This window comes from Eupeodes corollae, chromosome 1 (assembly GCF_945859685.1).
Source record: "Eupeodes corollae chromosome 1, idEupCoro1.1, whole genome shotgun sequence".
Lineage (NCBI taxonomy): Eukaryota > Metazoa > Arthropoda > Insecta > Diptera > Syrphidae > Eupeodes > Eupeodes corollae.
In genome coordinates this window covers 154,217,998-154,243,142 of record NC_079147.1, presented here as the reverse complement: position 1 = coordinate 154,243,142, position 25,145 = coordinate 154,217,998, and the positions used below count along the sequence as shown (strand labels likewise).

Here is a 25,145-nt window from a genome sequence, read left to right as displayed (position 1 = left end):
AGTTTGAACAGGAAATGGTTCTATTTAATAAGACTGTCGAGGTTATTCGACTATAAAATTCCGAGATTTCGAAACCTACCAAAAACAACCCTTGTTTTTGATGGAATATCATACAAGCTTAGGTCTCAAGCGTGAGTAAGTAAGTACCTGACCTATATGTCTTATTTTTGAAAATTACACCAGCAACATGAACCATTAGAGCGAACAAATACCAGCATTTCGCAAAGGGTTTGTTTTGTTCAGTGTTCTTCTACATTTCTGAAGTTTATATGCCTTACTTATTAAATAAAGTCTTCAGATTTATACACGAAACATACATATACAAACATGGCTCGAGGGTGCGGAACCTTAATAAATCATTATAATTACCCCATGCAATTTGTTATGGTAGTTGACAGTTTTATCAAACATTTATACTCATTTTTTATTAACCATACCAAGGGTTCTCTATTGTTGTTATAGGTCAACAAAATATTTTAAACAAAAACCAAAAAAAAAAACCTTAAGGCACTTTGTATAAATACCCAATTGGCAATGATTCTTAATGCGACCACAATCTGAATGAATCTACAAAGCTATTGCTAAATATGAATTTCTTGTGCGTTTCTTAGGTCCACATCGAACATTTTCTTATATTTGGTTTGACCTCAACTTTCATTTGAATGGCTCTGGCTCATCCCTCAATATATGAGATTTTAAGAGAGAGAGGGAGGAAAAAATAAAATAAAACATGATTGCCTTGTAATCCCACTTGGGATACCCTTTCTTTTATTATTACAACAAAAAAATAAAATCCATTTTATTCTCCAATATTATGTATTTATGTATATAGCAATGCGATAGGACGACTTAAGCTAATCGCCATTCACAACCCTCGTAATTTTAATGTTTCCCCACAGTGAAATAAAGCAAATTTCTTGAAATATTTACGCTTAACCCCAAAGTGCTATCTAAGAAGGAGTACATCTAAATGCATATATATACAGACGGATCTGAGTTCGGATATATATAGATTTATGTACCCATTCCATGGCGCCTGCGGTACAACACAAATTATTACTTCTGTTTTTTTTTTTTTTATTTAATAGCTATTAAATTTAAATTTATATGCGCTCTCCACTCTACTGAAGGATTTCCTTCGCTTTTTGTTATTGTGCTATGGTAAGACGAGGAGTGGTAATGATTGATGATGTTGATATTAGTCTGATGCTTTTGTTTCAAATCACATTGAGCTAAGACAGAACATCCATTGTATTAATTGGATTTAACAAAAAATAAGGGATAATATTCCCTAGATAACTTGAAATTTTATTTAAGTACTTAAGTGCCACTTGGTACTTTTTATATTTTTTTTTTGTAGGTGGTCATACTACTTATGATTGCGTGTATCCAATTTATTATTTGGTGCATTAGGGATTGTTTTTAAATAACAAAAAGCAATTTAATTATAACAGCGATTGAGTAAAATATTTAAAAGAAAAATGTTAATCTTAAATTGGCTTAAATAACAAATTATATGCATAGGATCATATTCATAGTCATATCTTAAACTTAAGACTTATTGAACTAGAACCTTAAGTTAAGATGAAGGTTAGAATATGGCGTATCTTATAGTTAGAAAAAGGTTTAAGTATATTCTGCTACAATTTTACTTCTTTTAATGCACTTTGTATCAACAGCAAAAATAAACTGATAGCGAAATTAAATATTGTTACACCCTGTAATTAACATCATATAATTGTACATGCAAGTAATGACAATAACTCAAAATATGTAAATATCATTTTATTGGTATAATACTTATCATATATAAGAAAACTAAAATTATCAATCTTCCTATTTAAGTCGTTGAATCTAATAAAGTTCCTGAATTTCTTAAGCATATAAAACTCTTCTAAAATTATATCAAGTGGCAAAGAGGTTTTTAAAATGGAGGCAGCGTTGAGAGAAATTCTTAACTCTCAAAAACAGTGGATGGAACAAATTTTAAGCAACAACCAAGCTTCATTAGAGCGTTTGATGAATAATTGCCCATCCAGTAGTAAACCCACAATACCCCAGTTCCATGCATTTGACCACGAAAAAGAATCTTGGGAAAGTTATCTTTTTCAACTCCAACAGCACTTTACGGCAAATTCTTTGGAAGATGACAACTTAAAAAAGGCACACTTTTTATCAACATGTGGGACCCAAACCAACGACTTGCTCAGGAAGTTGGTAGGAACAGAAGATATAAGTAGACTCACATTCAAAGACCTTTCTGCGAAACTAACTAAACATTTTGAATCCAAACTGCACGTGCTTGCTTCGAGATGTAAATTCTTGAAACAAAAAATGCTCCCTGGTCAAACATATGCAGAATGGATTGCAGATTTAAGAGGTCTTGCAAGAGATTGCGCTTTTGTCTGTACCAAAGATAATTGCAACACTTCATATGCCGATAACATGATATTTTATACACCTCACGACACGACGCTGTTCGTATTGCTGCTTAGCAGAAGAAGAACCCATCATTGGAAGAAATAGAGGAACTCACCACAGCTCATGAATCAACACAACAAGCTACAAATATTCTAAAAGGAAGCAGTACTTCCAATCTATCAACGACTGCAGAAGTTAATCTCATTAAAGGCTCCAATAATTATTATAATAAATCCACAAGTAAGTCTCATGATAATAATTTTAGTGTTAGAAAATCGTGCCCAAATTGTTTCGCTCAACATCCCAGAGATCAGTGCAAACACATTGATTCAATTTGCGATTTTTGTCAACGACGTGGTCACATACGTAGTGTTTGCTTATCTGCAAAACAGTCAGAAGCTCCCCACTCATCAAAAGCTAAACCACGTTATCATTCTTATCAGTCAACAAACCGCAAGCTACGTTCACGAAGCACGGGTGCCAATCGACGTCACGGTAGTCGATCAAATCAGAGTAACCAACAACAAAAGCAGACAGAATCTGCACACTCCATCAACGAAATAGAAGACCAAAACGTAAGGCATGATAGTGGAGTTGAAATTGTTTCCTCTGCGCAATTCGAGACCGATGTGAATAAAAACAAAATATTCGTCTCGCTTCATATTAATCACTGCCCTTTGACTTTTCAGCTAGACACCGGTGCCACCTGCTCACTCATTGGTCTTGATGGATATTACAGACTTGGCAGCCCACATTGTAAGCTTTCGTCACGAACACTTAAATCTTATGGAAATATTTCTCTGCCGGTTAAAGGTGTTCTTAACGTAAGTGTACAGTGGAATACAAAAACAAAAACATTACCACTTTTAATTTGCAATAACAAACAATCCGCAAACATAATGGGTATAAATTGGTTTCAAGAATTTGGTTTACATATTCAAGGTGCGAATTCCGATTCAGTTTTGCAAATTGGATCTGATTCTAAAGACCAGCTTTTGACGGATGCAATGTCACTCTGCAAACAACATGAATCTGTGTTCAAATCGGAATTAGGTTGCAGTAAGTTTTATGAAGCACATCTAACAATGAAATCCAATTGCCAACCTAAATACTTTAAATACCGTCCGGTGCCATTTGCTCAAAAAAAAGCTGTCCAGCAGGAGCTAGAACGTTTGCGAAAGTTGGACATTCTACGTCCCATCGAATCAAGCCAATGGGCCGCACCCATTGTTGTGGTAAAAAAGCCAAATGGAACCTTACGCATATGTGGAGATTTCAAGATCACGATCAACACACACTTAAGAATAGATCGCCATCCAGTACCACGCATAGAAGAACTTTTTCAGAAATTGCAAGGAGGGCGATACTTCACGAAAATCGATTTGTCCGATGCCTATCTCCAGATACCTCTGGACGAAGAATCGAAGAAAGTCTGTGTAATTAGTGCCGAATTCGGATTGTTTGAGTATCAAAGGTTACCTTTTGATATTTCCAGCTCAACTGGTATCTTTCAGCGATATATGGACCAACTAACTGCCAATTTGGATTTCTGCGTCTCGTACCTAGACGATGTTATCGTGTCCGGGCGTACAAATGAAGAGCATCTAAACAACCTCAAGATTTTTCTGGAACGATTAGATAATCATGGTTTGCGATGTCGACTTGCAAAATGTCAGTTTGCGAAGACTGAGGTGGAAAACCTTGGTCATATAATTGATGCAACAGGCATTCGTCCATCGGAAACCCGAATCAAAGCTATCATCAGTTTGCCTGAGCCAAAAGATCTAAAGGACCTGGAAGCTTTTATTGGTAAGATAAACTATTACAACAAATTCATAGATAATTTGACCAAATAGCTGCACCGCTCAACAAGCTAAGAGCTAAACACGAAGATTTTAAGTGGGGAAAGGAGCAACAAAATTCTTTCAATATTTAAAGAAAAAAATTTCACGATTAACACATTTTCAAGATGATCTACCTATCACTTTGGCTACCGATGCTTCTTCGCATGGCATTGGGGTAGTCATTTCGCACATTTACCCGGATGGTTCAGAGAAATCAATCGCGTTTTCATCAAAAACATTGGATGCCTCTCAAAAAGGTTAAAGCCAGATCGAAAAAGAGGCTCTATCGATAATATTCGGCGTGACTAAATTTCAACAATATTTATATGGTCGTCAATTTGAGCTCATAACGGATCACCAACCGTTAGTCACTATTTTAGGCCCTAGTAAAAAATTGCCGCATATGACTATACAAAGGCTACAACGCTGGGCAATTTTTCTAATGGGGTACACCTACACAATTCGCTATCGTCCAACAACAAAGCATGGAAATGCCGATTGCTTGTCAAGATTACCTGCAGGCCCTGACGAGGAATTTCATAAGTCGGAAGAATCGTGCCATCAAGTGGATGACAGTATTTCAGCCTTGGAAGATTTTCCAATCAATTCATATGTCATCGAAAAATTTTCAAAAAATGATCCTGATATTTGCAAAGTCATCGAATACATACAACAGGGTTGGCCAGCACGTTTGCCTGCTACTCAAAATAGTTTGCTTCCTTATTTTCGTCGAAGGCTTTGTGTAAGTGTTTCTTCTAACATTCTTCTCTTTCAGAGCCAAAGTCCAAGGGTGGTTATACCTTCTGCACTGCAACCTAAAGTGCTAACACTTCTACATCAAGGTCATTGGGAGGTAACTCGGATGAAACAAATGGCCCGCCGATACTGTTGGTGGCCCAAGGTTGATGACATCATTGAGTCAACAGTAGCTAAATGCATTGCTTGTCAATCGAATGCAAACCGCTCACCAAAGGAGTATTCCAGTTGGACGACATCAGAGAACGTTTGGGAACGCATTCACATAGATTTTGCTGGCCCTTTTCAAAAGTCTATGTGGTTAATTGTGGTAGATTCGAATTCGAGATTTCCATTTGTCATTCGAATGTCGTCAACAACATCCCAGGCAACCATTCACGCTTTACGTTCCATATTCGCTTTAGAGGGTTTACCAAAAGTCATCGTGTCCGACAATGGCACACAATTTACCTCTAAAGAGTTTCAGCAGTTCTGTCAAGATCATTCAATTCTGCACATGACCTCAGCTCCATTCAACCCCGAGTCCAACGGTTTGGCCGAAAGGATGGTAAGAACGTTCAAGACGGCTTTTCTAAAAATCATGATGATGCACTCGCCACATTCTTATCCACTTTTCGAACCACACCGGACGAAATGGGAATATCTCCAGCAGAAAAACTTCACGGTCGTCCACATCGAACTTCACTCTCTGCTATGATTCCTGAACAAAAAAGATCTATTGAGCCAAATCAACCAAAGTTACGGGTCAGATTCAAGACCGTTCGTTTTACTCCAACTTAAACGAAGGGGTAATTGTTACACCCTGTAATTAACATCATATAATTGTACATGCAAGTAATGACAATAAGTCCAAATATGTAAATATCATTTAATTGGTATAATACTTGTCATATATTCTTGGCGCGAAATGGAGATTCGTTTTCCCGCGTATTTTGTACTATATAAGAAAACTAAAATTATCAATCTTCCTATTATACTTTAAGTCGTTGAATTTAATAAAGTTCCTGAATTTCTTAAGCATATAAAACTCTTCTAAAATTATATCAAATATATACAGTAATGTATTGTTTTTTTTTATAAACAATAACATTAACAAGGTAAGATTTTGTAATATTGTTTTTGTAATATAAAATCAATCTTAATCGTATCAAAAGCGAAATTTTAAAAGACCAAATCAAATTGGCACAATCTAAAAAAGGATTGCTTCAGGATTCGGTTGTTGGTTTAAGAAAATTTATGAGTTGTGGTTGAAGAAGCTGTTTAGACTTGCAGTCTTCTAAATGTTTTCAGGGCTCGTATTTTTAATGATTGATCATTTATTCGGTCAATGATAAACTAATATGTTTTTTTTTATGGAAACAATAAGGAATTCCGGGCCCGTTAAGGAAACATCTCTTTACCATTTTAAAAGTTTATGTCTACTGATATATGGTACGTCCTAAATTCAATTACGAACAGCATAAAATTGCTTGGAATTGACGGAAATAATAATTTTTTGTTTGCAAAGTAAACCGAAAAAAGTGTTAATCATGAAATTAATCTCACGGCCATAGTCTAGTTTAGTTGAAATGGAGGATGGAAAGAAAATAATTAATTCAATATTGCCAATATGTTAGCAACTGATAATACGGTCGATTAACTATTAAAAAAATGCAGATCTATTACCTTCTATTTAAAGAAGATAGAGCGAAGTAAACGTATTTGAAATTTGTCTTTAAAAAAACTATTTATTTTAAAAGGTTTACATTAAATTCTCTTTTTTTTATAATAATCGAACACTCAAAGGGATAATACTACCCTTATTATGTAGACATAGTGTGAGCACTGGGAAAGGGAGAGAGGGGTTGAAAAGAGATGTCGGTGCACTTTGGTTTTGAATTCCTGAATATTGGTTTTGCCAGCGTTAAAGAACACCTCTTCAGCACAATAGCGGGGATACTATCCGGACCAGCAGATTTATGTATGTTAAGATCTTTTAGGACTCTCGCTACAGTACGAGTGCGAAAAAAGATTTGCCCTATAGAATCATAAACTCGCTCAAGTACAGGCGGAGCCATAACACTCACTGGCAGCGTTGAATTGGCGGCTTTTTCTAAAGAGTTAATAAATGGAGTGTCATTCACAACGAGCGTAGGATCCGAGGACGAGGAAGAATTCCTCATATTTTTTTACAAATGATTTTTACTGCCTTTGGGACATTGCAGTATTTTTTGCCGTAATTTTTGGTCATGTAAAAATTTGGTTCGTAGAATATGGGCGTTGCATTCTTTCCTGGCTTGTTGAACTTATTCCGGTTTTCCTCAGTTGCATGGCTTTAAAACAACGAAAACTTACGTCCTTGACCCTAACAACTTCTTTACAGCTCGCCTCGCTTCATGCGTTTTCATTAGGTCTGATGCTTTTAACCATATTCGGGATTAAATATCTTATTTCGAAGAGAATAAAACTTGTGGCGTCAAGTCACTATCGAGGAAGCATAGTGACCAGTTAAAGATCCTAAAATAATTATTGAGACCGTCCCAGTTGGCTTTCTCGTATTACCAAACGGTTCTCTTAGGAGCTCTTTCTTTAACTGGAGAGATTTTACACGAGAAATTTGCTGATATGACACAATGGTGCCTAGAGGAGATGGAACACTAATAGTTTACTGTTTTTCTTTATATTAAAAAATTATCACAATGTTTTCCTTGCTTTCTGAGCAGCAAACGACTAATAATTGATTCGAAATTCAATTTCTTTTCCAAAGGTGCTTCGATGCATAGTGTAGTAAGTCAGGAATCACGATCGTGTGATGAGCACGAACGATGAAAATTCTTTGTTCTCGCAAGGACTTCGAGCTCTTGGACAAGACATATGAGCAGTGCCCTGGCTATGACATTAAAATTGTCTTAGGAGATTTTAATGCCAAGCAAGAAATAGAAGACATCTTTGGTGGGATAATCGGGAGATACAGTCTGCACGACACTACCTCCGACAACGGATTCAGGCTGGTCGATTTCGCTGCGGGGCGAGACGTTCTGGTAGCTAGTACGCAGTTCACGCATCTCAATATCCACAAGGGGACATGGAAATCTCCTGATCAATCAACCGTCAACCAGATTGACCACATTACGATCGAAGCACGACACTTCTCCAGTATCCAGGATATCCGAACATTCCGAGAGGCCAACATTGACTCGGACCACTACCTCGTTGTAGCCAAGGTACGGCTACGGATATCCCGATCCAAGCCAAAACAAGGAAGTACTGTGAGAAGATTTGACGTTAGACGGCTACAATCGCAAGAGACTGCCATGTCCTTTTCCGATCGAGTCTCTAATAACCTCTTAAGGAATCCTATGCCTCCTGCGTTAAGCTTTGAAAACCAGTAGCAACATTGCCTTGCAGCCATCAGAGATGCCGCTTTTGAAGTGCTAGGTTTTACACGGCCACCACAGCGAAACCCCTGGTTTGACGCCGAATGCCGGCAAACGCACGCAGCGAAACAAGAGGCATACAAAACGGTGCTGCACAAAAGGACTAGAGCTGCTCGCGAGCTCTACGAGCAGAAGAGGAGAGAGGAACACCGGCTTCTTAGATGGAAAAAAAGAGAAGCATGAGAAGCGCGCGATCGAGGTGATAGAGGAATGTCACAACAGGAATGAGGTTAGTAAATTTTACCAAAAGATAAAAAAACCTCCCAAGGGTACCAACTGCGAACCGAAGCCTGTAAAGACGATCAAGGGAACATCGTAGAAGAACCACAGTCGATGCTGAGAATATGGAAAGATCACTTCTCCAAATTATTTAACGGCGATGACGAACCGAATTCCGCTGTAAGGGAGATAGAACCACTCAACCTCGGCGACGCAGATCAACAATTCCGCCCACCCGACCTTGACGAAGTGAATAGCTATATCTAAACTTAAGTCAAACAAAGCTGCTGGGGCTGACGGAATCGCTGCCGAACTATTCAAAGCAAAAGGGCGATGACTTAGACTAGAGTAGCATGCACCAACCCATCTGCAAAATTTGGTCGGAAGAAAGCATGCCCGATGAGTGGAATCTCAGCATAGTGTGCCCGATACATAAGAAAGGAGACCCTCTAAACTGCGCCAACTACAGAGGCATCAGTTTCCTCTCTGCCGTATTATGTGAACGTCTGAAGCCATTCGTCAACAACCTGATTGGTCCTTATCAGTGTGGCTTCAGACCAGGAAAGTACACTATCGACCAAATATTCACACTACGGCAGATCTTGGAAAAAACCCAGGAGCTTCAAATCGATACCCACCATCTCTTTATCGATTTTAAAGCCGCGTATGACAGCATCTATAGGGAAGAGCTCTACCGAGCATTGTCTAGTTTTGGCATCCCTGTCAAACTTATCCGTTTGTGCAGAATGACGATGGAGAATGAACGCCGCCGCTCTATCAAGGTCGGAAAAGATCTCAGCGATTCATTTGATGTCAAAAAACCTCTTAGACAAGGCGATGCACTGTCATGCGACTTCTTCAACATCGTTCTGGAAAGAATTGTGCAAAACGCAACCGTCAACACTAGAGGCACAATCTTCCAAAAATCCAACCAATTACTCGGATACTCAGATGATATTGACATAATTTGAAGATCAAAGCGTGATGTCAGTGGAGCGTTTTTGAGCATTGCGACGGAAGCGAAGAAGATGGGTTTAGTGGTCAATGAGGGCAAGACCAAGTATATGCTGTCATCAAAAAAGGACACTGAACGACGACGTCTTGGACAAAACGTCACCATGGACAGCTATAACTTTGAGGTAGTTGAGGACTTTGTCTACCTAGGCACCGCTATTAATACAGACAACGACACCAGCGCTGAAATCAAACGAAGAATAACTCGTGCAAATCGCTGCTTCTTTGGACTTAGAAGGCAATTGAGAAGTAAAGTCCTCTCTCGAGCATGTAAAATCACCATCTATAAGACACTCATTATCTCGGTTCTCATTTATGGCTCTGAGGCCTGGACCCTGTCAAAGAAAGATGAGAGCGTCTTAGGATTCTTCGAGAGAAAAATTCTTCGGGTGATTTTTGGTCCCGTACGCAAAGATGGAGAATGGAGGAGAAGATATAACGACGAACTGTACGGGCTGTACAGCGACACTAACCTAGTTAGCAGAATTAAAGTCCAACGGCTTAGATGGCTAGGTCATGTAGAGCGGATGGACATTAACGCAAGGTCTTCGAATCCAATCCCGAGGGACGGCGCAGTAGAGGAAGACAGCGACTCAGGTGGCGCACGCAGGTGGGAGAGGACCTCAACCAACTTGGCGTGCGAAACTGGAGACAGCTAGCTAGGGACCGAGCTGGCTGGAGACGCTTGTTGGTTGAGGCCCAGGTCCGCCCCGGACTGCAGCGCCACCTTAAGTAAGTAAGTAAGGCAAGGACGCTAAATGAACGTTCGGCACTAGCTAGGTTAAAGGTATGGTGGAAAACACACGGAGAGCAACACAAATGTTAGGGAAAATGGTCTCCAAGTTCTGGGAATAAGTAGCATTGAGCAAAACTCAATGGAGGAAATTCTGCTTCAAAATTGGCTTGAACCGAAGTTGAAAAATTGTCATAAAAATGAAAATGTAACATTTAAATTTTTCATCGTATCGAACCGACTAGCAATTCCAGATATAATTGAATCAACTATGACGTAAAAGGTATTTCTCTTGAAATTTATTTCTTTGTTTGTTTCAATTTTTCTTTGGCTTTTCGATTTTCTCCAAAATGTCTCTTTTTAATTGCCTTTTTAAGTGAGATGGGAACGATTCTGGAACATACCCCAATCCAGTAGCAAGTGATTTGCATTCAGAAAAACATTTGAACTCATATATTTTAAAAGCATCTCTTCAAGGCTTCTAATGATGTTGTAAGGTTTTTAGATGATTTGCACATGGTTTCACTGTCTTAATTCTAGCTGACCATCTTGTATCGGAAAGTTTGTGAAGGAATCATTTTTCTTAACAATTTCCCATTGTTTGGCACTGCTGCTAAACAACTTAAAACACTTTTGAACAACGCCAAAAAATGCGGCAGTACAACATTTCGCTATATACACACTTTGAAGTGATTTTATTTACTTCAAATCTTCAGGAAACAACTTATTGAAAATATTATTTATCATCCCCAAAAACCGGGGGATTTCAAAATAAAAAATGTCAATTTGAAACGTTAAATTATATAAGAAAAGGGAAACAATTTCTTTCAGCTGTTCAAAGTTGCCCAATTTTTCATTAAATATTAAAAAAAATGTACGCCAATAATAATTAGGTCCAAGATCGGCAAGCTTCAGACTGATAGATTGGTAGATAACATGCAAACAGGGGCCCGATTGCGAAAGCATGATTTTAAATTTTTGGGAGCCGAAAAATAAGTGAATTGCTTTAAATATTACGGGCGCCTAAAAAATCCCAGGCCAGTGCAGTGTACAGCTCAACCCGAGGCATTCTATTCCTCGCCGTGCACAAAACTCGGCCTTTCGCAGACTTCAACTTGGTAAATTTTTCATCGCAACTTAGACCTACACCCGTACAAGATCCAACTGACCCAGGAGCTCAAAGTTCATGACTATAGACAACTTCCTTTGTTCGCTGACTGGGCTTCGAATCGTTTGAAAGAGGACCCCAATTTTATATCTCTTTGATGTCAGCGCTAGTGTTTGTTCTCAATTTCCTCAAAATTATAGCTGGTGACGTTTTGTAATAAACGTCGTCGTTTAATGTCCTTCCTTAATGACGCATATACTTAGTCTTGGCCTCATTGACTACTTTACCCGTCTTCTCTAAATCAAACTATGCTGAGATTCCACTCATCTGGCATGCAAATTCTGCAGATAAGTTAGTGCATGCTCCTTACCAAGTCATCACCTGTTATTTTAAATAGTTCGCAACGATGCCATCAGATCCAGCAGCTGAAATACAGGAACCGAACGACCTTGCATCGTTGTTTTGGCAATTCCTGAAAAGCAAGGCTTAATATTAAATATTTTACGAACCAAAAATGGTACAGACTTGAATTAAAATTTATATAATATATTGTAACGTGATACCAAATAAATAGTTTTTTTTTTTTTTAATCCAACAAACGGTTTTTTTTATAAATAAAAAAAACTGAAAAAAATATTTGCCACCTTGAAAATTTTACGAAAAAATTGAATATCGGCTCAAATATCTTTTCAAAACTTTAAGATATTGGCCTTAAACTACTTTTATCTATTGAAAAATATTATTTTCAATATTCAGTAAAATTTTGCGGAAAATCGAATTGACAGTTTTTTTTTACAAAAATTATAAAAATCCAACAGTCCGTTTTTTTCACAAAAAAAAAATCTTCAACAAATAGTTCTCAAATTTGGTAAAAATTGATGTTCCATTCTTGATATCTCTAGAATTAATTTCGTTCATTCATTTTGTAAAATATTAAGAAATGCTGCTAACATTGGTAACATTTTTTTTCGACTTTAGAATTAAGAAAACTAGATTCCCAAAATAAACTTATTCTTTTTTTTGGAAAATATTGTTGATAATTTAAATTTTTTTTAAGAATATTAAACTGTCAGCTTTTTTAACCCAACACTAAAACATACAAACTTTTAAGAAATACAAATAGACTGATGGGATGGGAAGTTATCGGTGTGGGTCACATTCTAGCTTAATTTTTAACTTCCCATAGGAAGTTATTGTAATGGGTCCGATTTGTCAAATTGAAAATTTTGACATTTCTCGACGTTTCAAGGTCCCTAGAGTCGAAATAAAAGATTTTTAGAAAGATGTTTGTGCGTGCGTGTGTACGTACGTTTGTACGTCCGTACGTCCGTACGTTCGCGACGTTTTTTTCGTCGTCCATAGCTCAAGAACCAGAAGAGATATCGACTCCAAATAAATTTTGTTATACAGATAATAAGGCAGAAAGATGCAGAAAGGGCTCTCAAAAAAATTACGTGGGTGGTTTTTTTACCATAGCAGTTTGAAAAAAAGGTGAAAATTTTGGTTAACCCTAAATATCTTACGAACCAAAAACGCTAGAGACTTGAATTAAATTTTATATAATGTATTGTAACGTGATACCAAACAAGTATATTTTTTGAAAAAAATCAATATAACGGTTTTTTTTTTTTTTAAATCAATAAAACTGAAAAAAAAATATTTGTTACCTCCAAAATTTTACGACTGAAATATGATTTCATTTTTAAAACTATTTTGTGCAACGAAAAATAATGTTTTTGACATCTGATAAAATTTTGAGAAAAATCGAATATAAAAAATATAAAAAATAAAAATCTATAAAAACAAATTACTCAAAGTTCGTAAAAATTGAACATCGATTCAAATATCTTTTTAAAAACTTGAAAGTTAGACTTCAAACTTATTTTATCTTATAAGAAATATTGTTTTAAGCATTCTGAAAGATGTTGAGAAAAATCTAATTGACAGTTTTTTTACAAAAAAAAATAGAAACCTAAAAAAAATTTTCGACTCGAATATCTTTTCAAAACTTTAAGATATTGGCCTTAAACTACTTTTATCTATTGAAAAATATTGTTTTCAATATTCAGTAAAATTTTGAAAAAAATCAAAATGACAGTTTTTTTTAACAAAAAATAAAAACAAAAATAAAATGTAGCAAAAGTTGGTAAAAATTGATTAGATACCTTTTCAAAAATGTGAGGTTATGGCTTCCAACTAATATTTACTTATAAGAAATATTGTTTTTAACATTCGGAAAATTTTTGGAAAAAAACTTATTTACGGTTTTTTGACAAAAATAAAAAGCTAAACAAAATAAAAAAATCGAATTGACAGTTTTTTTTTTACAAAAAATATAAAAATCCAACAGTCCGTTTTTTCACAAAAAAATAAAATCTTCAATAAATAGTTCTCATTATTTGAAACATTTTTCTAAAAAATTAGTACCAATATTTTGCATATGATAAAATAAGTTTGATTTCAAAATTTGTTTCTGTCAAAGAGTTTTTTTCTCAAAAAAACAATTTTTACTAGTTTTAGTATAATTTTTTGAAAAGGTTTTATTCCTTACGATGACAATACAATTAAGCACAAAATGGAATCATTTTGAAGCCAATACCTTCATTTAGAGACATTAAGAACCGAACATTAATTTTTGCCATTATCTTAAATTGTTGTCAAAAACTTGCAAGATATTTCTGTTATTATTTTGAATTAATAAAAACCGTTAATTGATAATTTGAAACACATAAATATACGGTTAGTTTTGAATTTGTACAAAATAGTTAAAAATGTGTGCACATGAGACACATTAAGACTTATGCAATAACAGAAGTATAGTTTTAATTGACTTTGGATTATTAAGTTAATTATCTTCAAAATTTTTAGTTACTTAATGAAAAGTGGATAACCTCTCTCAAAGAATTGAAGGATTGATTTTTAGAAAAAAAAAAACACTAAAAAACCATATACTTTTGTGCATTAAGATGTAATAAAAGAAATAAAACATTTTTATTTTATTTTAAGAAAATTTTTACTCTATTTAAATTTAATATTCAGTTATATCGGAATTTTAAAATTCAAACTTAGATACATGTAATTTTATGAAAAAAAATTTAATAAATATTCCAAACTTTAAAAATTAATAACCTGTGTGTCATGATTGCTTCGTATCCCAGTACATATCAGGATCGAAACATAAACTTGAGTAGACTAATTTCACTCACCTTCTATACAAAGAACAGTGAAGAATTTTTATAAAAATCACAATATAAATGCACATATTTTAAAATATATTAAACTAATACAATTCCTCTATGCAAATATTGTTCAAAAAACTGATTAAAACTTTATTTTTGATGCTCTTGTATACATATAATATGGAAGTTTCATAAGTTCCAAACACACAAAAACATCTCACTCTTGTCTTATTTTACTCGAATATGTGAAAGGTCAACTATTGTTATGTACACGCACATGATGATGACATATGACATCCATTTTCACCCACAGCATACCTATATTTCAATCTTAATCGTCTTTATGGAAACTCCTTGAAATCAGAAGCCATCATGTAAAATATCATAAATAGCCCTTCTTTTAAGTCATCATCAATTAGAACTTATCTAGCACACGACGACGACCGACGGACGGTTGTGACGAGTAGAAGTTAAGAGCAATTTTATAAATGTTACTGTTCCACTTACTATGAATGTGTGGGTGTTTTACAACTAATACACACACACATATGTACAATGTATATAATAAAGAACAGCTTCTTCTTGCCAAAAAGGACACGATACTTTAACGATTTAGTAGAGTAACCACACCCTCTTTTCTAAAGGAACTCTCCTCAAGCCCCCTACACTCATCACATCAGTATATTTACATGAATTTCTTGGCAGCAAATTTCGCAATGTACCGTATGTATGAATGTCTGTCTGTACGATGAACCAAAAATGATGTTGATGGCCAAAAAAGAAAAACTCTTCAGAAAAGAAGTGGAGGAAGTTTTATAACTTCTGATGTTTCTTGTGTTATGTGTGCCATGGGTCAGAATTAATTGAATTTATGAAAAGTTGATCTGTGATGGAGGAACATTTCTATCCTATATGTATGTCGGTCTAAAGATAGTCTCATAGTCGGTCTCCATCACACAAAGAAAGGCACAAGCAAAGGCATAAGCACAATACAAAAAAGTCACTCTCCATTTTCAAGTAAATCCTCCAGAGACATATCCTATGATGGGATTGCTATCTCTTCGAGCTTTCGACTTCTATTTCGAAAGAAATTAATTTATACTTCTCATTTCAACCCAACCTAGAAAATGGCATCGTTGATGTTTGAAAGTTGAATGTTGGCCTGGAGTTTTTGATGTGGATGCTTTTGCCTTGGGTAGGTAATTTATTTTTGATACAATGTTTTCTTTTTAATCTTTTTTCTGTTGGTACCTACACTTATTGATTTTTGGTCGAGTCTTAGGTGCGTTAGAAGTTGTGGAAGCATTTAGTGTACTTAAGAGTGTGGTACAATTTAGAGGAATTTCCGATATTGGTTTAAAAAAAGCCTAATTTATTTTTTGACAAACCTGGAACATTTTAGTTTGAGCTTAACATATTACGTTTTCGTTTGTTTGTTCATATATTTTTTGCCTAAGAAGCTAAAGCTAAAACTTTCATATCTTACTGAAAAGCAAAAGCAAGGGAATCTTATTTATCAAAACAGTTCTTTTACTGTGAGCGGTAAGTATTGGTTTCATGTAAAACTCTTAATCAAGTTTAAACGATGATTGAGTCTAAGTCTAAGAAAGTTCTTATTTAATCTTCTTTCAGTTATGTAGTTGCTTCCACTGCTCATCGAAAAAGAAATCCAAAAATGGAAAAAGAGCTTCAATAGTTTTCTCAGAAAATTGGTTTATTTTTAGCTGCCTCAGAGCATGTCTTCCTATGAGGCAGTGTCCCATTATTACTCTAATTGTAGAGCTTATACTTTATCTGCTCAGTGATATCAAGCTTTTTGACCGTTTTAAGTCAATACTTGGCCATATTTGCTTGGTTGCTAGGCAGGAGGTACTTTGTGACCATCTAGCATTTGTTGTTTCTAGAGCATATTGCTTGAGAAGATATTTGCATGTAGCAAGTGGTGTTCCTTTGTTATGTTTTTGTCTAACATAAGGCAGAAGTGTTCCGTTTTTGGCGAGCTCATCGGCTTTGCAATTTCCCGGAATGTCTCTGTGGCCCGGCACCCAAATGAGATGAATGTTAAACTGTTCCGTCACCTCATTCAGAGATGATTGACAATCGTGGACTGTTCGAGAGTTTGTGGAGACAGACGCGAGAGATTTAAGAGCGACAAGCGACAAGATATAACGTTTTCTTTGAGCCAGGATAGTGCTTCTTTAATCGCCATTACTTCGGCCTGGAATACACTACATTGATGGGGATAGGATAGGATAGACTGAGATTCAGTTGTTATGAAAAGATACCACTTCCAACTCCGTGATCGGTCTTTGAACCGTCAGTATAGAAGTGTACCGCATCGTCTTCCAGGGATCCCTCTTCTTTCCAGGAGGATCTTGAAGGGATGGACACATGGAATCTTTTACCAAATACCATTTTTGGGGTGGTATAGTCTAAGCGATCTGGGATAGATCTGAAACTGTCTAGAATAGTAGTATGTCCTGTATTGTTACTGGTCCATTGAGAGGTGGCTCTAAGCCTTACACATGAGTTGGCAGCCACCTTTTTAGAGAAGATGTCAAGTGGTGTTAGGTTTAAAAGCACTTCCAGTGCTGCGGTTGGTGTTGTGCGAAGTGCTCCTGTGATGCACATACCTGCTGACCGCTGGACTTTAATGAGCTTATTTAGATTTACCATCTTGTCCAGTGCGGTCCACCATACGACGGCTTCATAAATTAGTATCGGCTTGATTGCCGAAGTGTATAGCCAGTGGGTTATTTTAAGGGAGAAGCCCCATTTTGATACTATGGCCCTTTTTACAAGTTAAAAGCGCTACAGTAGCATTTTTGACTCTTTCATCAATATTTGCCTTCCAATTTAGTTTTTGTCTAAAATGATACCCAAATATTTAGCTTGATCGGAAAAGCTTAATGGTATTCCTCTAATCTTGGGTGGGCTAATCTGAGGAATTTTATACCTTCTTGAAAAGAGTATTAATTCTGTTTTGTGTGGGTTGACGTCTAATCCACATTGCTTAGCCCATTTAGTTAGCCTGTTTAGGGTCGTGAGTAGGCAGGTCCGGATTACTAGTTTTGATCAGTTTCATGATCATGTATGAACAGTTGTGAAGAGCCGGGACCATTATACGTGCTCTTGGCCGGCAAGGAATATTCTCCCTTGCAACAACCTCGAGCTTGGCACCCGGCCAGACTTCTGGCAAGCCATTGACAGCAGCCCTGTATAGATCGAAAGATCTCTGATCACCACAGGCGATGAGTTTGATACGATTTTGGTACCATACTGCATCGGCTGTGTCTGGGAGAGGCCCCGGATTTTCCTCGATGACAGATAAAAATCTGAAACCGAGGTGAGCCTTGACCTCTGCCTAATGATCATGAGAGATGTTACCATCCACATGACTCCTGTCAATGACCGCGGCAATGATCTTACATTTGAGCGCGTCGCTGAAGGAGAGATCTTTGTTGACGGCTGTTGGTGTGTTTTAAAGCACCTTCTGCCGTTTTGGTTCGGGCTTGTCACCCTCGAAAGACCTATATCGCTTTGACGTTGAGTCGCCGCAGGTCGGTTTAGCTTTTTTGCTAAAAAAGCCACTAGCCCACTCGAGTTTACGCGTTTGCTCTGGGGTTCTTTCCGCCGCCGGTATGACACCGACTGCGGCTAGAATTCTTTCGGCATTGCGTTGGTCTCGATTGGCCTGTGACTTCTTGGACTTCTTTTTGGCCTGCCCAGAGCTATGTCCGTGTGTCACAGATGTGGGTCCACCTCCTGATTTAATCGCTACCGATAACAATCCGGGTGTGCCCTCACCCTTCGAGTCAATTCCACATGTCGCAGATTTTGTCTCTCCGGATGGGGTGTTCCTTCTTTGGGTCGCTTGCGACGTCCTAGCAGGAGCGGGGAAGAGGTGGGGTGTGGAATTGCCGCCCTTGGGACTGCCGATCGTCACAGCTGTTCCACTGACTGGTAATTCCTTCAAGTAAAGGTTGCGGCTAGTCGAGGGAGAAGGACTCTCGCCACTAGTAGCACCACAGGGTTGACAACACGTTCACACACCTGATTTGGCTCGACAGCCTTTTCAGGTGATGTGACCGCATTGGCAGCCTTGGTTCGATTTTTTTGTTTAATTATAGTTTTTTTTGCTTGTTTATTCTTAAAATTTTTCATTTTATTCCCACGAGTAGTGCGGAAAGACGGTCAGCCCCGGCAGAGCCGCTTGCCGGGGTAAGGCAGAAATATGACGGACCTTGCCACAGCATCCGTTAGTGTCCCGAATTTTCTCATCTTTTAGCTCTTGAACTGTTGCTGGGTTTTTGACATACACCTCTTCTTTGAAATAATCAAAAAGAAATAAGTCTAAACGGTATCGAATCCATTGATTTCGGGCGTCAACCGACATCGCCACCACGTGAGATAACACGGCCGTTGACCTTTTTTAGTTATCTCTATGGTAAGTGGCATAATAGCAAATATCGTCTTCATTCACGATCTTCCCATTTGGGCAGTAAAAAGTTTTATAGCGAACGCCATCTAAAGTAACTGCCTGACCAGCCTCATTGTGGAAAAAAATCAGGCCCAATGATGCCGCCTGCCCTTCAACCGCACCAAAAAGTTATTTTTTGTTGGTGCATTGATTTTTCGACAATCATTTTTCGATTATCATTCGTCTACTTATTGCCGAATCCACTGAGTTAAAAATGTGTCTCATCACTTAAGATGATATTCTTCGAAAAATGATCATTCACTGTTGCCATTTCTTGCCACCATTGACGACGCTTGAAATTGTCTACAGGCTTTAGTTCTTGAGACATTGAACCTCATTTAAGTGTGTCTTTATACATAATGTTGAACATCGACGAACGTGGGCGGTGCAATTCTTGGGCACGATGCGAAGATGAGCTGTTCACACTATCGCGAACAGCAGCAATATTTTCTGGAGTACGAGATGCACTTGTGTTTTAACATCGCCTACAAACCAGGTTAACTGAAGTTTTTGCATCCCTTAAAATACTTAAACTTAAACTATTGTAAGAACACAATTTGGAGCTGTATCTGGAACAACCAGCTTAAACCACGTGAATCCAGCTCTAGCCATTTAAAATAGCTTTTACTAGAAGATTTCTTTTAGTCTTTAGCTGAAGCTAACTAAACCTAGCTTTGACTTAAATATCCAAGTTTTTGTATGCACAACACCAATTATATAATGCTCAAACTAAGTACAAGCCAATTCAATTCCCGCTCTGAAACTATTTTCGCAAAAAAAACCGACAGATTGCAAAAGTAACCCATAGTCTGCTTAAAAATGTAATTTAAGTTTTTTTTACGACTCACCCTAACGTAATCATATCCATAATATTTATTTCATTTATGATTACTACGCCATCACTGAATAACCAAATCCAAAAGGAAACCTTACTCAGAACATCTTGATGAGTACTTGGAAATTATAATATTTATGTGGCAAGTAAGCGAAGCTATTAGAACCCAGGACAATGATTGATAATAGTCATTTTGACTATGGTTTAATTTATTTTTTGTTCAAAGGGAGGCAGGGTTGAGTATGGTCGAGATTATTATTCGAATAAAATAATACAAAAAATTACTTTCGAAACCAACAAAAACGAAATCAAGATCTCAGTGGTTGGCTTTGGCAAAAGATATGTTTGGTGGAATAATTATGTAAATGACATTATTTCGAAAGAAGTTTTATCGAAAAATGTATGTACAAGAGAATCTTAAGTATTTCCAATCAAACTAATAAGCCAAAGCTATTTAGGCATCGTAAAATTAATTGAGCTTAGATTAAACAAAGACGAGATGCTTTTTATTCACTACACGATAGTCATGGTTTGGGAAGGAGGTATGTATTTTGTAATGAAATGTGGAATGGTATAAAAGATAGATAGTCTTACTTAACAAGGCTGTGAATGATTTATACATCTTCTGTTTTCAATTTTCGAATCTTGAAATCGACAGAGACAGGGCTGATTAGAATGGCTGTCTTAAAGAAACATTCAGTAGATTTGATGCTCGTAAGATAAATTGAAATTTATCTTTTAATATCTAAAGTTTCTTTAAGACTAAAAAACTTGTGACAAGGAAAAATCCATTTATTTTTGAACAAGTGCTTCATGAAAAAACAATTTTGTTGAATTATTGGAAAAGTATCCATCACAAACATTCAAATAAATATTAGTGTAGACTCGTTTTTTGGGAAGCACAAAGTTAGTGCAATTCACTTTTAATATAATTTATATGGTATCAATGGCATTGTCAAGAAAGCATGTGGAAGGGTGTGTTCAAAAGTTTAGTTTATCTCTCAAATTGAAATATTGATTTATATGGAAGTTGTAAGGTGAATTTCATGCAGTTTCGAATAAGTACAAGCAAACGTTGCAATATGAAAATATTTATGCAATCGTCAACGTGCTTGCAAAAATTAAACTGTGTGTGATTTGATAAAGTTCGATTTAAGATAATCAAATCAGTTTTGATTTTGATTGATGTTTGAAAGAGTTTAAATAACATTTTTTACCTTCAATAATTTTAAAAGAATGTAAGAATACCAAACCGTAGACGATTTTTGTTAGCCTAATATTAGAATAAGTAAACTTCAAATGGCGCGAGCTGATGGTGGCATTTCATTCTTTAATAATTGCTTTCAGCATTTGATAAGAGGTATTTGTTATAAAATTAAACATAAGACGTGCCACAAAGTCACATTTGTGCACCCAGATGGTCATACCGAAAATCCAATTGATCACATCATTAAGACAATCGCAGAATGCAGCAAGAAATCCAAAATTCAATACGAATGCTTTAAGTGATCCCAACATAAGTCGTAGCTATATCAACACCCTTAAATTCGTCATTAAATGTGAGTGTTGATTCAGATGTTGACGATATGTGGGCTGAAATTAAACGTGTTTTTATGGAGGCTGCATCCGAGACTGTACCTAGGCGTACAACAGTTAATGACTCTTGGATATCCCAAGACACCTTTGAAAAAATCGAGCTTCGTAAATCGTCGAAGCTGCAAACAAACGCCGAGACAGACGCTCAACGAAAGACTAAATTGTGAAATTAATATCGGATTGCACACAAGATGGTCTATCGTTGTGTGAGACGTGACAGGATGGTGAGGATAGATGGACTCGCTGATAATGCTGAAAACGCTGCAAGAACAGGAGATATCCAAGAATTGTACTAAATAGCCAAAGAAGTTGTCGGGAAAAAAGCAACAACAATCATCCTCTAATGGATGTGGATGGGACACTATTGGTATCAACTGAAGATCAACTTCGCAGGTGGAAGGATCACTTTTGAGCCCTGTTAAATGAGGACCCCGTTGAACAGAGTGCTGAAGTGCCCCAACTTAACGAGATGCTCAAATCCTACAGGGGTATTGACATCGAACCTCCTTCAGTACCTATTATCTCGCATCCGCTTATACAAACTGTTTGGGAAAATGAAACCTATCCCAGGGAATGGAAGGATGGAGTGATTGTTAATGTGCCAACAAAAGGTGATCTCAAGAACTGGAATAATTGGCGTGGTATTACCCTTTTTGTCCGTTTTCCCAAAGCTAATGGCATCTTTAATCCTCGGACGGCTAAAGGCTAAAATTGAGACTACCCTCAAGAGGAATCAGGTTGTCTTCCGCAGCGGTCAGTCGTGCGTTGACTATATCAACACTTTACGCATTGTTCTTGAACAGTCTGCAGAATTTCAAACACCGCTGAACCTCATGTTTGTAGATTTAGAGAAGGCTTTTGACCGAGAATGTATATGCAGATCACTTCTTGGGAGAGGAATTCTGCAAAAATTGTTGCCATTATAAAGGAGTCCTACAACAATGCAAGGGGTTTCGTGTTGCATAATGGGCAGCTATTAGATTCTTTCGAAGTGCGTTAGGGTATGATGCAAGGGAATTTTTTATCGCCAATTCTTTTTCTGCTGGTGATAGATGATGCTCTGAAGGCCAGCGTCGGTACAACTGAGAGGCAAGGTCTTCAATGGAGAACGTTTAAAAGGCTTAGCCATTTAGACTATGCCGACGATATATGTCTCATGGCTAATAACATCAGTGGGCTGAACGAGATGTGTCAACGGGTGAAAGGAGAATCGAGCGGTCTTAAAATAAATAGCAAAAAGACACAAATTATGCTAACAGGCCCCCCAACACAACTTCGTATTATTCTTCATGACATGTCTGTTGGAGAGGTCGAACAATTTAATTACCTCGGAAGTATTGTATCAGCAAATGGTGGTACGGCTCTGGACTTAAAAAGAAGAATAAATAAAGCTCGCGTTGCCTTTGGTGCTCTGTCCCAAATTTGGAAATATAGTCAAGTCTCCTAACGCAATAAACTGAGATTCTTCGAATCCAATGTGAAATCCGTGCTGTATATGCTTGTCAAACATGGAAAGTCTCGACCACCATCTCGAGAAAATCGCAGGCTTTTGTGAACCGCTGTCGGCGTCACATCCTTAAAATTCGCTGGCCACAAACAATATCTAACCAGGAATTGTGGCGTAGGACAGGTCAGCGGCGCTTGGACATCGACATCAGAAAGCGCAAATGGCAATCGATTGGTCACACAATGAGGATGATATTGCGAAGCAGTCCTTTGAATGGAATCCTCAGGGGTCACGGCGGGTTGGAAGACCAAGAACAATATGGAAATTTACATTGCTATCGGAAGCTAACTCCCAGAGAACGACATGGCCACAGTTAAGGTTTTGTTGACGCCCTATGCCCCGTACGGGGTTAGAGGACCTGATGATGATGACCTTTGTAACGTTTGTTATAATTAGTGCTGCAAAACGGGCCGTAAGGTTACGTTATTTGATTTCGACATCATCCAGCGATATGTTGACTTCTGAAAACTGAAAATAAACGTCCAGAAGTCGGAAACAATTTTGTATCGGGCTCCGTTTCCAAGGGCCATGAGGGATACTTTACGGGCAGCGTTTAATGAGCAAAAGCGTAGTGAAGTCCCTCGATATCATATGGTTAGATCATTATTAATATTTCGACAGACACATGAATGCTGCTCTGAACAGGGCCAGAGGAGCCTTCGGATTAACGAAACAACTGTTTCACAGCAGCCGGCTTTATCCCAGAGTGAAGGTAATTTGGAACACATTCCTCATACGGCCGATGATCGTTTGTGGCTATCTTCATGTTTGGTTCAACATTGTCCCTTCCCAAATGGAGAACTTTCGGACGACTCTGTACAAGTTTACATGGAACACCTAAATCTTCTTATGTTCATTACTATGAAATCAAAACTAGGTCATATACAACTGGGCTCGAATCAATAGAATTGTCAATTTGGTGGTACAACTAAGGGGCGTTTAATGATAACGAAAGTGCACGCTTGAGCTGACGAGAGGCATTCCTCTTTTGAGACGAATGTGGTCTTATACAGGATAGGATGGCAGTTTCGATAACCTATCACATCAAAAGAAGAACCTTTGATAGGCGACAATGGCACAAGACGGAGCAAAGCCCTTTCAGTTCCATTTTGCTGCGTCCGCTCGGGACCGAATTTAAAGGAAAACCAGTTTGGTGGCTGCAATCATTACTTTTTAAGCCTTGCCCTTTTTTCATACCTATTTTTTCGTCTAAGTCTTAAGTTTATTTGGAAAAGGCAAAACAAAAATACAGAACAAATTTAAGATGTGGCTTTCCAATGAAAGGTTTCATTAAAAACAAAAAACACTTTTTGGAAGCTGTCACTTTTGAAAATTAGTAAAAACTAATGGATTGCTTAGAAATGGAATGAAACAACGCACTGAAATCGTCGACGTCGCTCAAGAACAATTGAGAATATTGTTTCTGTAGCTTAGCTAGAGAAATGAAGCAAACACAGAATTGTTAAATCGTAGTCGATGTTTAAACTTTAGCATTTCACAAACCAAATACAACGTTCTTTTCATATATACCTAAGTCTTAAGGCTTTTGAAGTTCGGTTAACTTAACATCGCAAGCCGGTCGATTTCCAGCAACATCGTATCTTCGACGATTGGATCCTTGAAATTCATCAAAATGGTCTTGATTTTCACTGAAAATCATCTTAATTGCTGAGATCTTTCTTAACCTCAAAATTTTCTCATTGTGACTTGGAAAATTAAAGCAAAGGTCATACGAATTTGTGAATAGTTTTTAGTTAAGAGTGGCAACTGCTTTGTTTAGAGTCACTGCGCGCAGGGCCGGATTTAGAAGTCCAGAGGCCTCGCCCTAAATTGTTTTCAAAATAAAGTAAACCTTCTTTTTCACTCGAGTTTTTCAATAAATAATTATTGTGAAAACAGGTAGATTCCTTCCGTATTAAACAAACACATATAAATACAAACCAAAAAAAGAATTATCTAAAATTACATTTTAGGGTTAACGAACGGAAACTTTCGAGCTTTTTTCGCCGAAAAATCGTGCATGATTTCTATTTGATT

General features: G+C 37.1%; 3 protein-coding genes across 3 annotated transcripts in view; all 3 read left to right on the top strand.

Moving 5' to 3' along the window:
• LOC129945934 (protein eva-1 homolog C-like) overlaps positions 1 to 25,145 on the top strand; it is a 351,803-nt gene that overhangs the window by 61,932 nt on the left and 264,726 nt on the right. The window lies entirely within an intron of this gene.
• Positions 1,930 to 4,357, top strand: LOC129945952 (uncharacterized protein K02A2.6-like). Its single transcript, XM_056055940.1, has 3 exons — positions 1,930 to 2,217; positions 2,496 to 4,230; positions 4,278 to 4,357. Exons 1-3 carry the CDS (start codon positions 1,930 to 1,932, stop codon positions 4,355 to 4,357), a joined length of 2,103 nt encoding a protein of 700 aa, XP_055911915.1.
• Positions 4,708 to 24,014, top strand: LOC129945942 (uncharacterized protein K02A2.6-like). Its single transcript, XM_056055928.1, has 2 exons — positions 4,708 to 5,568; positions 23,730 to 24,014. Exons 1-2 carry the CDS (start codon positions 4,708 to 4,710, stop codon positions 24,012 to 24,014), a joined length of 1,146 nt encoding a protein of 381 aa, XP_055911903.1.

What these genes read in the sequence shown, in the direction of transcription:
- LOC129945942 (XM_056055928.1), top strand. Translation starts at nt 4,708, where the DNA reads ATGGGGTACACCTACACAATTCGCTATCGTCCAACAACAAAGCATGGA. An exon ending in ACGGTTTGGCCGAAAGGATG is followed by an intron (nt 5,569 to 23,729) that starts GTAAGAACGTTC and finishes ATATTTCGACAG; the next exon opens with ACACATGAATGCTGCTCTGA.
- LOC129945952 (XM_056055940.1), top strand. Translation starts at nt 1,930, where the DNA reads ATGGAGGCAGCGTTGAGAGAAATTCTTAACTCTCAAAAACAGTGGATG. An exon ending in ACGACTTGCTCAGGAAGTTG is followed by an intron (nt 2,218 to 2,495) that starts GTAGGAACAGAA and finishes ATTGCTGCTTAG; the next exon opens with CAGAAGAAGAACCCATCATT. An exon ending in GGACCTGGAAGCTTTTATTG is followed by an intron (nt 4,231 to 4,277) that starts GTAAGATAAACT and finishes TTGACCAAATAG; the next exon opens with CTGCACCGCTCAACAAGCTA.